The sequence below is a fragment of the Larus michahellis genome, chromosome 1, assembly GCF_964199755.1.
Source record: "Larus michahellis chromosome 1, bLarMic1.1, whole genome shotgun sequence".
NCBI classification, from domain to species: domain Eukaryota; kingdom Metazoa; phylum Chordata; class Aves; order Charadriiformes; family Laridae; genus Larus; species Larus michahellis.
Window position 1 is genome coordinate 59,210,368 of NC_133896.1, and position 15,550 is coordinate 59,225,917.

A 15,550-nucleotide genomic window follows, 5' to 3' on the forward strand; every position below is an offset into this window, starting at 1 on the left:
AACTATGCAAAACAGCCACAGATTACATTCTCATTGCCACAGTTTGCAGTAATATTTTCTGCTAAGGGATTTTAGTGAAAATGCAGCAAGATCAGTTAGGATTCCCCTGCCACCTTCCAAAGAGGGCAGGGAAGAAATACAACCTGGAATAGTTGAAGCATTACTGCTTCTACAGAAATCAGACCGGCATTGCCTGATCCTGTCAGCTGTAGCTTTGCTGACAATACATTCTAAAACAAAAATGGGGCTGAAACCACTAATATTTATAGTGAAATCTCACCAAAATGTAGTTTTTCTTTTCTAGGTGAAAGGAACACAAATCCTGCTTGGTCTTGCTATTAAATTGGCAGGCAAATATGTAGCTAGCTCATGAGTCTACAGTTCCATGCAGTGCTTGGTCTTTGCCAAGGGAAATTACTCTGGGAATACAAAAATGAGATATTTTTTTTTTATTTTAACCATTATAACTCTATTGATTCCAGTGTCCACTGGTTGTCCACATTACTGAATTTCAGTATGTTTATGACAACACAGCTGTTGCAGCAACTCTAGTGGAGATGTTCTCATGAGAAAAAAAGAAAATAGAATAAAGAGATATAGTCCAAAATTCAGAGGGGAAACAACATGCATCAGCATTTCGGTTCTAATTGTCCCAGTCAAGATGGCTGTTGTGAGCTCTCATGGATTTCATTGGAGAAGGAAGTCTAAGTGGGCTAAGCAGCTTCTCTTAGAAAACTCCCTTGAATTCTTTCCCACCCATTCAGGACTCTGGGTATTTTTTGGAACAAAAACTGCCTTTTCCATATTTTTCTACAGTGTAACCTGGTGGTGCTGCCTCAAAGCACCACCACAATAATCTTTCAACAACAACTTCGCTCAGTCTTTCCTTGTTGGTCCACATATATATTGAGGAATATATGCTGGAAGGAGCCCCGCCACGTGCTTGATGAACAAATATAAAGCCTGCACAAAAATGTGAACCCCCAGGTGTGCCAAGACAACTATCACCCTAGGACTCTGTTCTGTTCACTCTCCTGTCCTATCAAAAATGCAGCCTAGTCAGGATGTGTGTAGGTAATGTTGTCAAATTCAGAAGAGGGGAGCTTTGAACAGCACAAAGAACAAAGTTTACGTCAATGGCCCAAGCTGCCATACTGCAAAAGACAAACAGGAAAAGAGCTTCTGAGACAAGCAGGAAAGAAAAAGCCAGTGTTTTCCTTTCCCCTACCTCTTCCAATAGCCATTAGTACTGGAGGAAATCGGTATGAGAAGGGCATTCAGAAACAAACATGAGATCTTCCACTGACAGGAAGGAACCTATTGGCTTGAAAACTTTCCGTTACTAGTGAAAGCTTTGTTTCCCATTCAGCCAGATACACAGGTGTTGTCTGCTTCTTTCAGTCTATGCTGTTTCTTCAACAAATTTAAACATGGCATAGGAATAGAGGCCAGTAAGGACCCATTTCCCACTTTGCTTGCTGTTTTTTCAAAACTGTCAAAGTCTGTTGGAAAGGACAAGTCTCTTTGGGAGCAAGCTGGCAGTGCTACTCCAGCAGACGCCTGCTAAATCACACAACACAGAGGGACATACGGCTCTGTAACACAAGGATTTATTAGTCCTAGCTTTATAGCCGTGTAATTATTTGGCACGAGGAGAATCCTCAGAACAAAATATGAGTAAATACATGATTCCCATCCTGTTGGCCTCCCAGTCAAGCAGAAAAAGAGCAAACGAGAATACACTGGGAAACTCAAGAGATAGCTGCAACTTAGAATGCATGTGGGAGGTAGATTAGACATTCATCCTGATAACAAAAATAGACTCTCCAGAGTTAAAATAACAAATGCCTTTAAAGAGTTTTGGAAGGAACTTAAAACTGCAGAGTTTTAATCAATCTCTAACAACAAGGAATTAGGATGACAGCCACAGAACGGGGCTATGGGAAAGTAAAGACTATTCCACATGAGGCTTCTGGGAGGTGTATCTTATCATCATCAGCGCTCCAGCCGAGCTGGATGATGCATATGACTCACCATCACAGGTTCTGCTGCAGGGTGATTGTTCCAAAGCAAAGGTGTTAAAGGCAACATACTGATAAGGGTCATTGGCTGTTTGCCACCAGGTCTAGTGGAGCTTCTCTCTGAATGGATAATGTTCCATTAAAACCTTCCAGTGATAATTTGGGATCTCTTGAAGTCCCACCTCGGAGTTCTGTCTGACATTGTGGAATCCTCTATTTCTGTGCTTCTCTGTAAAGCTGCAAACTATTACACAGTGGGGGAAAAGCAGAACAGCTGCTTAAATCTTTTGAAAATCTACTGCCTGTAAAGAAGATAGAAACAGACTTATTGAAGTCTCCTTTTTATCTTGATCCTCTAAGGAAATAACCAAGTAAATCCTTAATCCCCCACCCCCTTGGGAAAAAAAAAAGAAAAAGGGGACAGGTGCTGCTCTTCATATTTAGAGGAGTAAAACAAGGGGCTTCAGAACTCATCCTGCCCTTACACCCAGCAGAATCCTTTGCAACACTGAGGCTCTTGCACAGGAACTGCTGCTCTTGTCTTCCCACGCTTCTCTGGGTTTGTGATTTTTGCCCTGCAGGATACTAAGGGAGGGCGCCCTGTATTTTGTGGCTATTGAAGTACTGTACATGATGGCTGCTTAAGTGCCCCAGGGGTCACTTTGTTGTTTTATTTCCTCTTGGACTGATCCTCTTCACCAGTGCATTTAAGGTATTCATTATTGCAAATGCTATACTTTTCCATGCAGTGTGGTCCCTCAACATATGTCTCCTGTTCCTTCTTAAACCTCTTTTCCCCACCCTCCCTTCTCCCAAATACCAGAATTTTTCAGCTTTTAGCTCTGTGCCATACACAGTATATTATTTATTGGAGGAAATTGTTTACTTAGAAACAGGCCCATGTATCCTAGTCCAGAGGTGAGTATGATAAACAGGAGGACTGCTTCACTCTTAAAGGACCCCCTTCGTTTTCTCAAGGAAATTTAAGGCAGGGAACCCAGCAACCTCACACTTCACAAGTTAAAGCAGAGGACCCAGCAATCACGCAGTTCACAAGGGCGGGTCTAAAGGCTGTTTCATACTGTCACCTCAATCTCCTTTAACCTGCAACGTGCATTTCTCCAGACCTATTAAAGGCAGGCAGGATATTTATAGCAGTGTCAGAAGAGGCAGGAAGTAGGAAACTGGGGCGGGTGTTTGGAAAGTGTATAAAGGGCTTGGAACAGTGGGGCCAGCCTGGGACTCCTTCCCCCAAAAGAACGTGGAACTGAAGGAGAAGTGTCTGGGGAATAGCTGGTTTTCTACAGATATCCTCTGGATCTCTCCTCCTCTACCTGTTGCCCTTCCAACACCAGCCATTTCCTGTCTTTCAAAGTCAAGTGGAAGTTTTCCCTTCTGTGGTTTTCCTGTCTTGGTACAAGCAAGCACATTTTTTCCCCTTATATTTTAACTATTTGGGGACCAACACCAAAACCGTCTCACTAGGGGGACAGCTTCCTATTTACAGCTGATTCAAGAAATTTGAGAGGGCTAATTAAATGTTGGAGGAGCAAGATCTTTGCTTGTTCATGTATTCACTGAGCATGAGAGATTGAACTTGTCTGAACAAATGCTCCAGTGCTCTTCTATAGAAAATTAACAGACTAACAAAATGCCAGCAGGCCTCCCTGCAGGCTGCACTGCAGTAACACCCAATACAGAGGGAAACACAGAGAAAAGGAAACAGATGTTGAAGTTCCCATACTGTATTTACAATATAGCATAAGGGAGTTAAAATTCATGTCCTTCAGTCTAGGCCAGGAGGAGCTTGAGTCATTTTGAACATGGGCCTGTGGAATAGAAATACTCCTGTTTCCTATGTGCTGTTGCGGGATTTTTTTATTATTTTTTTTTAAACATGAACCACCAGGGAGCAAGAAGTGTTACCTTCATACTGTTGCACCTGGTGTAGCCATTACTATCCATGCAAGCATTGTGCAAATTTGGTGCAAGTTATATCCACTTTGCTGAAGTACCAGTGGTCAGGCAGGCGAGCAGAAACCTGGGCCTTTTCACATCCAAATCAAGGAATTAAGAAGGAAAAAATCTAGGGGGTCTCTTTTCATCCTTGGGCCCTTTCACATACCTTTCTTTACCTCCCCAATAAACCATTTCTAAGCTCTTAAGAACCAGCAGGATTACAATGCTCTGACACTTAAACAACAGCTGGGTAATTATGGAAGATTGTGGATTTTTTGTTAGAGTGTGTATTTTTGTCCAGAATCAATAACAACTACACGTTGAACAATGATGGCTCTGCTGTTTGCACACTCGCCTTTTATATCCTAATTGCAGTGGGTCAGCTTACTACCTCACGTATATCAAAAGTACCTTTTGACAGTATGTTATATCTGGCTTAATTTCATTTGCTTTTCCTGCTGCACAATCTGCAGCATTTTCCAGCTAAACTGTATTTTCCTTTAACTCACCTGGCGAAAATAAAAGGAGCCCAAGACCTGCACACACACCCATGCAACCTGCACTTCTTGAAGGGCTATTTGAAGGAACTTTGCATTCATCTGAATGGAGGAAGGCGACAGCTTGGCTAGAGTCCAGAGAGCATAAAGCGCACGTGCTCAGTCCATGGCCAGTCCACCCAGCTTTTTCAAAGCCTGAGCCTTGATTGTCAGTCAGAAACAAACACGCTACAGGCTGTCAGAGATCAATCAGTAGAGCATCGGGTTGTTTTATATAGGTTCTCCTACTTACATGTTCCCTGAAGCCACAGTACCCATTTATTCTCCTGGATGGATTAGATTCACATTGGACATGTCCCACATAGTTTCAGATGGGGTGGCCTGTCAAGTGTCACAGCTCATGATTCTTCTTAGCTCGACCAGCCTGTATCTAGTTCTTCATCAATGCTTCCATACAGCATCTCTCCCTTCTCCAGTAATCCTTGTCCTCCTTGTATTCCAAGACTAGTCTTTTAAGGGCCTTTGCCACTCCTACATCTCCTAAATACCTTCTCCCATTACAAGTTTCCCATTGGGCCTATTGCTGTGATCATCCTCTTTCTCCACCTGTAACAAAGACGGAAATTTTCAGAGCTGAGCCCACTGACACAGACCGCTAGTTCACCCCAAGCACAACCCAAGACCTTATCCCCAAGTTGACAATGGCCTCCTCGACATTCTCCCCAAGCACTGCTCTCTGATGGCTCCTGGCATATTTCAGTCCCAGGAGGGACACCCCAAATCACCTCCTTTCTTCCTAAGATAAAGATGAAATTCTACATCTCAGTCAAGCTGCTGCCGATATTTGATGAGGTTTGGTGTTATTTTTGCATATGCGTCCCTGCTATTTAACTTTTATTGCCTGTATGCTGTTTCTAAGGGCTGAAATTGCCCTTTGGAAAGTTCTTATATAAACACTAGCAGGAATTTGGACTATTCATAGTCAACATTTATTTTACCAGCACGCAACTCAAGAGACTTCTATCTTGTTTCCAAAAGACTCCCAGAATCTTTTCTAGCTGGCAGAAACATTGAATAAATAAAATAATCAGGGTTATGTAAAACTACTTGCATTTTTCTGTTATTAGACATTGTCAGTTAAAGCACTAAATCTTCACTCTGGTCACTCAAGGGAACTACTTCACATTACAGTAGAAGGTTAACTTTTTTTTTAACAATAGTTTTAAGCTCTCTAGTGTTTTTAACATTCCTCTTAGAAATCTGAAACCATCAAGTCAAATCCAACTCTGATACAGGATGGTAAAAAAACTGCTGAGACCAGTGGCACCGCACCTGCTTTGCACAAGTTTCAAGGCTGGTCCACTATTTCCTTTCCATATTGATAACTGGGCAGATTTTAGATCTAGCATAAGAGAGTGTAAATCCCTGTAATCCACCTTGGTCTCATTTGCCTTAGGCCAAGCACCAGCCTAATACTTTCAAACAGCAGAAATTTGAAATTCATTGGTTAACATTCTTTTCTCAACTTATTCCAAAGCAAATCCAGTTTAACCCTGGTTTTAAAGAAGTACCTAGCTCACTACGGGCATATAACACTGGTAGCGGAGTCACCAGTGGGCAAAGCACTGATAATTTTGATGTGCTTTCAGGTATGTTGTTTAGAGGAAGAGTCTCAGCAGTATGCCTCCCTCCTCTGTGCCCCAAGTGCTCAAACACAGAGGGTTACCAAAGAGGTTGACCTTTAGCTCTGCTATTTGCAACAAGCGTTCAGTGCTACAAAGCTGAGGAAAAGTTAAGACAGTCTTGCAACAGTTCCAAATAAAGTCAGCTGCCCTGATCAGCCTTGTCTCAGAGAAGTCTATGTAAGGTGTAGTTAGCTTAAAGAGCAGTTAACAGTCCATTAAAGTTACACCAGTAACATTCCAAGTGTCACATGTAGAGGTTCTTCAGGTTTAGACAAGCTACTGTAGGCCTTTAAGTTTAATGAACTCTGCATTTGCTTAACTAATTGGTGCCTGAAGGCCCAATTTTTCCTTTATCTTTTACGCTAGTGTCATTTCACCAGTATCATTTAAGTTGCCTCCAATTTATAATGTCATATGAAAGACAGAATCACACCCTGAAAGTCTAGAGTAATAAGGAGCACAACAGAGCAAAAGCCTCTTTATCTTGAACCGAAAAAAAAAAACCAAAATCTCATCATTAAAAGGAAATTCAGCCACATGCACTCCAGATGTTACTCCCTCAACTTAGCCTGGTTCAGAGCTGGCAAGCACAGCACGTCTGGCCTTGCCTGCTAACTCAAACCAAGCTGTCCTCTCTCTCAGGTTTACTAGCTCCTATGAACTTCCAGCAAGCATGTGGTGGAAGTTTCATTTAATTACAAGACCTCCTGCCCAGACCAAACAGGCTCTTTGCTTCAGTGACGCATGCTTGGTTGGGCTACGTAAGAGTACCACATGGTATTGGAGCTGTGAGGAAAAAGAAAAATGACCTCAGACAACATTGTTACATCAAAAAACTAAGTTTTCAGCTTAACAGCTTTAACACCCAAGTAAATCCAAGGTGACTCACTGCATGATCCTACTAAAGATTCTTGATCCCACCCACCATGACTGTTAGTGGGATTATGCATGAGTACAGAGATCCATTTCATCAGATGCCAATCCAGTTGCCATATCTCAGAGACTCTGAAAGGCCAGGATTAACTGCTCTTAGTGTCTTGGAAAATGTGAAGTCCACTGATGAAGCTGAGAATAAATGTGTCACCTTATGCTGCTTCTACATCAAACAACCAAATCTGCTCATCCTGAATAACAGATATGAACCAAGCAGGCCCTTTCCCACCCCGGATGAAAAGTTTTGCTAAACTAAACACGCTAGTACTGCATATGGCAGTACATAACTATGTTCCACCAGCCCACTTCTTCCCAGAAACATTAGAGGAGCAGTTGGCAAGTGGAGAGTTCTCAAGAACAGGTGAGAAATCAGTGAAAATAAGAATGAAAGAAACGTTTACATAAAGCAAGGAGCTCTAACACTCAAGGTTAGAACATCTGTCTCTCCACTGGCTCAGAGGTCTTGCTGGAGTTACTTCCTGCAGGAAATCTGGAGTAAGCATAAGCAATAGTAACAAGATACCAAAGGAGCCTTATATAGCATACTGCATTACATCTTCCAAACACTAATTTCCGCCACATTTTTTTTTTTTTTTTTAATACATACGTTTGGAGAAATTACAAACTCCAGAAGCCACAAGGTGATCTCTCTACTCTCCTATGGACTTTAATTGCAAATAACCAACAGAAACAACAAATAAGCAACTTCTATTTCTACTTCTATTAAATAGAACAATTCAGTTTAGAATGGTCATCTTTCTGTCAGAAGACATGACCAAGCACAGGGAACACCCTCTTTCCACCATGGACACTGTAATTCCATAAAAGTTAAACAAATTTCAGGTTTTTTCCCCACAAAAATGGAATTCCTATGAATGCCTTTTTTTTTTTTTTTAAAGCTTTAAGGGGCACTTCTCAGATTTCCTGCCTCTAAAATGCCTCAAAGGGAAGTGCAGTCTAAAAATGAAACCATATCATTACTTCCTCAACAGAAGCCTGATTCCAAAGTGGATACAACACTTACAACCATTATCATGCATGAATTTGTTTGAAATTCATCTCAACACAAAAGATTGGTATAATAATTGATATAACAATTAATTTGAGCTGATTTATTTTAACTTTTAAGTTAATTTGGCAGACCTTACTTGTCTGCCTTAAAGGATAAGACAGCACATGTGACCTCACTACAGAGTCTACGTTAAGGCAAAGAATGCATATTCAAAATCTCATCTATGATCAAGTTGTTCTGCGTGTATCTTTTGACTTATTAGTGAGAAGGTGGAATGAGCAATTAAAGGAAAACAGTGAAAGCAAAAGGTCAGGTATTCAGTTAGGTACTTAGACTTCGGGCCAAACAAATTCATGAGCTTCCTTCTTCTCTACTGTCTCTTGCTCTTCTTGTATCTCATTCTCAGTTCAAAGGAGGCTCGCCACTGCAGGTGTTGTGAACTCAGTGCTATGGGTATGGCAGGATGGAGGAATGGATGGCTTCCCTGACAACAAGGGACTCTAAGAGCTTACCTTCATCTCCCCAAAGCTTGCCCAACTCCAATTCACCAACAGTGAGGTTATTTAGAAGGGAAAAGGGACCCACTGGCATCCTTGCTGAAATTGCAGATATTTCTCCCAACACAAACTATAGAAAGAAATGTTATTTTGAGCTCCTTTGAACTGAGGTAAGAAACAGCTAGTAGTGCCATAGCTCTTTTCTGAGGTATATGCACAAGATTAAAGTGAGATAGGTGTGGAGCTGACAAAGTACTTTATCACTTGCAGACTGGTTTGTCAAAATCCAGCCTGAAATTTCACATATTTTTCTCTTTTTTTTTTTTTTTGGAAGGAAGAGTGGGGCAGAGGGGACTAGGCAGGAGGTGTTTTTCAAAACCTGTGAATGCAACATTCAGCAGCCAAGCTCAAAAGTTCCTGCTGCTCCTGCAAAAAAAAGGACAAACAAGCCCTTTTCACGTCAGCTATGTCCAGCTGGAAATGTCACAGCTTTGTCACAATGGAACAAAGCATGCCTGGTGTCTGTTCTTTCAAAAGGTCCCTTAATTCAAACAAAAGAAAAATATTCACATCTGGAAGGGGTCGTAGGCAGGAGGCGGGAGTGGAGGAAGCAAAGCTCAGATGGCAAGTCATAGCAGTTGCTGTTTGTCTAATTATTGTACTGCCTCTTCTGGCACTTATCGATCCAGTTAAAGAAAGAAAGCCAAAAGTTAAAACAGCAATTTTATTATTGATTGATCTCAGAGGGCCAAATGAGACACACCTTTTCACTTTTGCTCCATTCATCATGCTGGAACACTCAGGCTGAGCGAAAAGACCCCCTTGTGACCAGTCTGGCAGTAGTTCCTCTTTCCGCTCCCCCCCCTCCTTTTTTTAATAAAGTAAAAAAATTATTGTTGCGTATGGAGTCCAAGCTTCCTTTAGAAGACCACAACCTTCAGTTTCAAAGGGTGTACATATTGAAATCCTGCCCTTTCCAATGGATTTATTTGAGCATCTGTTTCTGTAGAGATTAAAACCTTCTAATGACTGCAGAGTTGGGAGGCTGTATCAGAACTGAGCCACAGGAAGATCAAAAATTAAATGTCTAGTGAGATCAGATTAAAGGAAAAGAGAATAAACTTAAGAGTAGGACTTCACCGGCTAGGCATGAAAGACCAACAGTAAGACGTTGCATTACACTCCTAAACTAAAAGTTTTCTCCTTCTTCAACATTCAGTGCTCTGAAGATGAAAAGCCTCTCCTAGGCTGCCACCTAGCTAGTTAATTTCTTGTATTGTTTTAGGGGCTATTTTAAAAAGCTCATTTGCTCCAGCCCATATTGCATTGACTCCTCCCTTTTAGCTGGTATTTTTGCAGGAGTTTCAAGAGCGATAAAAACTTGCTGCCAAGTCCCTTTCTTCCTCACAATGTGTTTTATAACCCAGCGTGTAGTTTAGTCTGTCTAAACACTACACTAGTACACTGCCATCAGTCTCCATGGAGATGATTAACTCCTACAGAGCCAGAAAGCTTTAATGTGATTTTTGCCCTTTCAGCACATGAAGAACATGACAGCATTTACTAAAATCAGCCTGCACAAACATCACATTTTCCAGACAGTTCTAGCAAATGTAAGGATTTACTCTTGCTTTAACCCAGCACACAGAACTGCGGTCTTAAACAAACCTGCATTTAAGTCATCTACTAGAATGAGTTGCTCTTTCCCCTTCTGCTTCTCCTCCTTTGTATTGCCATGACATCTGAAGGCATGACAGCCCTGCTGACATCAACTATTTGAACTACTATGTCTCAGAGCAAAGTCAAGGCATGAGATACAAGGAAGAGTCCAGAACAGAGAAAGGAGAGATGAAGGAGACTACTTTGAACTCAACAAGAAATCAGGGTAGAAACCAGAAAATCTTTGTGCCCTAAAGTTTAGGAGCACTGTTACAAGAAACTTTATAGTTTACCGTACTCCTAGTCACACCTCTAGCAAAAATATACTGTCAGTGTGTATTTATAACAGAAATTTATTTAACGCCAGCTTAAGAAGTTGAATTAAACTAAAAACTACCCTTAATCTAGTATAACACGACCTAATAGGAGCAAGTAGACCTTCTCCCAAAAATACAGCTAATAAACGCCACATGCTGTCATCAGCTTTAGCTGTGGAAAAATGGTTTCCCGGTCTCAGTTTCACAGAAAGGACAATCTCTCTGGCACTTGCCACTTAGGTGGCACGCTCGTTGATCCAAACTATGAAAATGGCAACAGAACTTTTAATACTGCAGTTTCCTGGAAGAATTCCCCAGTATAAAACTATTTTATAAATATTTTCCAGGCTATCACCACTGAAACAAACTGTAACCTTCCCAGTACTTCTAACGTGTAATGCTTTTTTTTTGCATTCAAGAGCAGGTACACTATATAAACTAGACATGACTAACCAGGCATAACTGCAGTTTCTGTAGAAGAATTAAAGGCAAGAGAGGTTTTTTTGCCCATAAACTTGGCTAACTTGAAAGAGCCACTGGCAGGGTTCATAGCAATGGGTGTTCTGCTGCAGTGAGAATTATTTTCTGTTTGACTTCCACAGCAGCTGCCAGGTGGATTTCTTTGCAGACTCCACTTGGAGTCAGTACTGTGTGGGTAGCAGCAGTGCAAAGTCCCCCAACCCGTTTTACACTGTGCTAAGACAATCCACAGAAGCGCAAGACTTCGCTCACGCAGTCCACTCACGATTGCTGAAGTGACAGCCTGTATTTACTGTTACGTGAACATGCGTCCGGTATTAACTCAAAGGACACCACTAACTGGTTTCATGTACTTTGCCACAGGACACTTACCAAGCAGCAACTGTATTTGGTTAACCACCCTTGGCTACAAGCAAACCAAAGAACTTCAGTCCAGAGCCTCCCTTACCTCTTCCTCTAAGAGATTTTGGGTATTCCCCTGTCCCCCACGTAAAGTTAAGTGTAGTAAAAACCTTTAGGGATGCTAAAGCCCATAGCAGAGAGCATCTGCAAGGATCCAATAAAAGTGTTTCACCTTTCCAAAAAAAAAAAAAAGAGGCATGCACGTTCACGCACCTCCCACAGCTGCAAAGATCAGAGAGGCTGCTGCCACCACCGCCGCTGCTGCGGGACGGGGCCTGCCGCTGTGGGACGCCTGGCCCCCCACCGCCCCTCAGGAGGGCTGGGCAGGGGTCTGCCACCACACACCTCTCCTCTCACTAGCCCAGGCGTACCGCACCCGAGCCATACCCACTTTGAGAGGTCACGTCACCCCTCCCCGGTTCAACCCACCCCACCTCTGTTTTTACGGTGTCACTCGCAGGACGAAGGTGACAGCCCGGCTGCCGCCCGCATCCCCCTCAGGCTCCCGCGGAACTTTCTAGAGGCGCGGGCTTCGCACCGGCGGGGCAGGTGCCGCCTCCCCAAAGCGAGGGGCCTCGGGTCCCCCCTCGGGGAACCTTCCCAGCCCCGGCGGGGCCGTCAGCCGCGGGGCGAGGTAGAGCCGCCGCCCGGCGGCACTTACCGATGTCGGAGTTGCAGAAAGCGTCCTGCGGGTGGATGGGGACGCAAGTGCACGCCTCCACCACCAAGTCCCGCAGGTTCCAGCCGCAGAGGAACACGACGAGGAAGCTCAGCCACGCCGTCATGTTGCCCACCCCTCCCCGAGGTGCCTCCTCACTTCTGCGGCCGCCGGTTTTGTTCGCCTGACTTTATTCTCGCTTCCTAACAGCCCGCCACCGCCTGCCTGCCTGCCTGCCTGCCTGCCTGCCTCTCTCTCCCTCTCTTTCTCTCCCGCTGGCCTCGGCAGCGCAGCCTTCGCTCGGCGGGACGGCGCAAAGCCTGACGGCACGGGCAGGTCGAGCAGCTGAAGGTACGCGGTGCGATGTGGAGCTGCGCTGCGCCGCGGCGGGGCCGGTGCGCCGAGTTATAGCCTCGATCGCGCCCTCTCGGGCTCCGGGGGCGCCGCCACCCCCGACCAATGGGAGCCCCGCATTACCTCATCGGCGGGAGAGGCCGGCGGGGTAGGGCGGGGCCGCGGCCGCCGCTTCAGCGCCTTATAGGGAATAGTGCGGGGAGCGCCGCGCGCGGGCGGGTGGCGGTTGGGTGTCTCGCGGGCGGTGGGGCAGGTAACGGCTGCCCTGAGGAGAGGTGCCCGTTCCCTCACGCCGCTAGTGCCGCCGAGCGGGGGTTGAAACTCCTTAAAACTAGTCGTACCTCCGAGGGATCGGCGAGTATCCGTGCCGCGGCCGTCGATGCCCGGCCGGGTCTGGCCCCGTGGAGTTCCCTTCTCGCCCCAAGTCGGAACCAGCCTCCCCTCAGCCGCTCCGCACCTCGGGGTTTGTTGTGGGCTTGGAAAGCTTGGCCTGTTTCCCTCTAAGCTATCTCGGCTCTTTGCAAGCTGGTTTTGAACTGGAGGAGGTGAAATGGTATTCTCAACGGCTTTTGGAAAACACGAGAGGAGCACGGTGTGTTGCTTCTTTTCATCTTTCAATAGGCAGGGCAGAGAGGATGGAGGAAAAGGACAAGACTGAGCTGAACTGCAACTCAGGATTTCATCTTGTGGTTTTTAATCCTGCTCAAATGCTCCTTCTTCTGTCACACCACCACTGCCACCCATCACTTACCCTTCTCAGGGCTTTTGGTCAGAAAGGGGTCATAAACTGCTAAAACTGAGCTGGAAAAAGCAGTGTTTATCTACCCAGGCGCTCCCAACATTTAATCTCAAAGTATATTTTAGCAGAGCAGCTTTCGTGGAATTTATAGAAAAGTCCTGTTTGTTTTGTTTTCCTTTATCCCCTTTTGGAAACGTAAATTTCTATCAGCTGTAGAAATGTAAATGTTATAGAAGAGCTGGGACTGTAAGGAAGGAGATTGCCAGCTGCAAGATACAGACAGCCTTATTATCCTGCAAAGGGGACTGAAGGGTGATTAATCACAGTATCAAACCCGTGTATATAATGTCAGAGTACTTTCCACGGGGTTTACAAGACTTAAGCATGTCTAGTTATAAATTATGCTGGTATTAAAGGCCAGGGACCAGCTGTCCTAAATTTCTAAATAGTCAGCTAAGTCTTTAGACTTACAATTCTGCTCCATCTGGGTGAGGCACAGCCTGCCTACACCTTTTCCTTAATCATACCATCCATATAAGATTAAAACCTCCAGTCTTATGGAAACACAGGCTTTTATTTGGAGCATTGGCACACAAAAGCTTCAAGATGGGTGTTGCTAGTAGAGATCGAGGTTACAACGCTAACAGTGGGAAACGCAGGTTCCTACCCCCTTGCTGTGACAGAGACGACCTGTGTGACAGCTTCGCCTCACTGTGCTTCAGATCTCAATCTGGGTAATGGGGATAACAGTGATGGGAGCTTCTCAGGAATGTGTCTTAGTGAATACACTGAAAAAATAAGATGGTAATGGGCCATATAAGTATGTATGAGGCAGGGTATTAAACAGGACATTGGATTTAGGTAAAGCAATGTCTGAATCATTGGGTTCCAAATTGCAATATGAGAAACCCTATGCAAAAACCTCCTTAAGTACTTGGACTGTCTGCTCAAGCTACTACAGCTGAAGTTGAATCTGTCAGACTGGACTGTCATTTCAGTTTCACTGGGTGTAAACAAGGAACAACTCCACCGACCTCAGCAAAGTAACACAGAAGAAAAATGAGGTGTGTCCGGCACTTTCATTTTTCCTTTGTTGTTGTTAAAAGTTTGATATCACCAACACCATGATACACCTGGTCTATCAACATCTCAGATTAGTATCTGAGAGAAGCAGAGTTATTCCATAACCTGACACTGGTGTAAATAGGAGAGAGTTTGGCCCACACACAACTAGATTGTAATCACAGTTCCGGCACCACCTTCCTTCACACTCTGTCCAAGTAACTCCTCTGACTCTGTTTCTCCATTTCTATAATAACACCTTTCCTGCGTGTCCTGAGGACTAACAAGCTGAATGCTTTGTAATAAACTTTAAAAATGTTGGGTGCTGTGTGAATGCTAAGAGTGGCTATAATACACAGATGCAGGACACATTCAGAAGAGACTGAAAAACAAACCCTTCAGTGATCTTCTCAGTTTCGGAAAAGGGAGAGGAAGGGGGCTAGGAGTTACTGAAGTTACACAGGGCCCTCCAAGGCATGGAAGTAGCTTGTTTACAGTGAGACTGACCAAGCTTGTTAAAGTAACATAGGGTTTGTGCTGATTACAGGATCTAGTTCACTTTTCGGATACAACCCAGAGAAATAATCTGCCATTGTTTTTCAGGAGCTTGATCCAGTGGCGGGGCACATCTGTTTGGAAGGGATGTGTGCAGGCTGTCTGTGTGTCAAGGCTTACCACTGTCTTTTATATCAGTATTTGAGAGGTGATCCGGAAATTTTGTAATGCATGGATTAGCATTGCCTGGAGTAGTAGTACCCGTATTCGATCAGTTAGGACTTAGCTGATTCACCTGCTTTTTTGACACCTAGATATTCTTTTGAAAAAGAGATGGACTTCTCTGTAGTAGTAGGGATGCAGGATTTTCAATCAGGACTGAATACTGTACAATAATAACAATACTTATTTGCCACTTAAAGTGTACATTTCATACACAAAAACCATAGTGCTTGATATTTGTAAATCACAGGTAAATAATACTCAGGAAAGCTCAGTCTGGCCAGTGGCCTACTGGGAGGCCCTGGTTAAATTATTTAACCTGCCTGCACATTCATTTTATCATCTTTAAATAAATATATTTTATATTATCCTCTGTTAATATCTATTAGATATTAGATATTAGCCTCTTTCCTTTGAGACCTACCAGGAAAGTGCACTCTGGAAGATCCAGGCAGGGGTTCTAAGTGTTTATTTATATGATAAAATTTTTATACTGGGGTCAAAGTAAGACAGAAAGTCAATGGAAGAACTGAAAGGAGAACTGTATCTGAATTCCCA

General features: G+C 43.8%; 2 protein-coding genes across 6 annotated transcripts in view; one reads left to right on the forward strand and one right to left on the reverse strand.

The window, feature by feature from the left end:
* TIMP3 (TIMP metallopeptidase inhibitor 3) overlaps window positions 1-12,574 on the reverse strand; it is a 36,451-nt gene extending 23,877 nt beyond the window's left edge. Inside the window, exon 1 of the mRNA XM_074580494.1 lies at window positions 12,124-12,574. Coding sequence (XP_074436595.1) covers window positions 12,124-12,247 — 124 coding nt within the window. The 5' untranslated portion in view covers window positions 12,248-12,574. The remainder of the gene's footprint in view (window positions 1-12,123) is intronic.
* SYN3 (synapsin III) overlaps window positions 1-15,550 on the forward strand; it is a 202,713-nt gene that overhangs the window by 96,608 nt on the left and 90,555 nt on the right. The window lies entirely within an intron of this gene.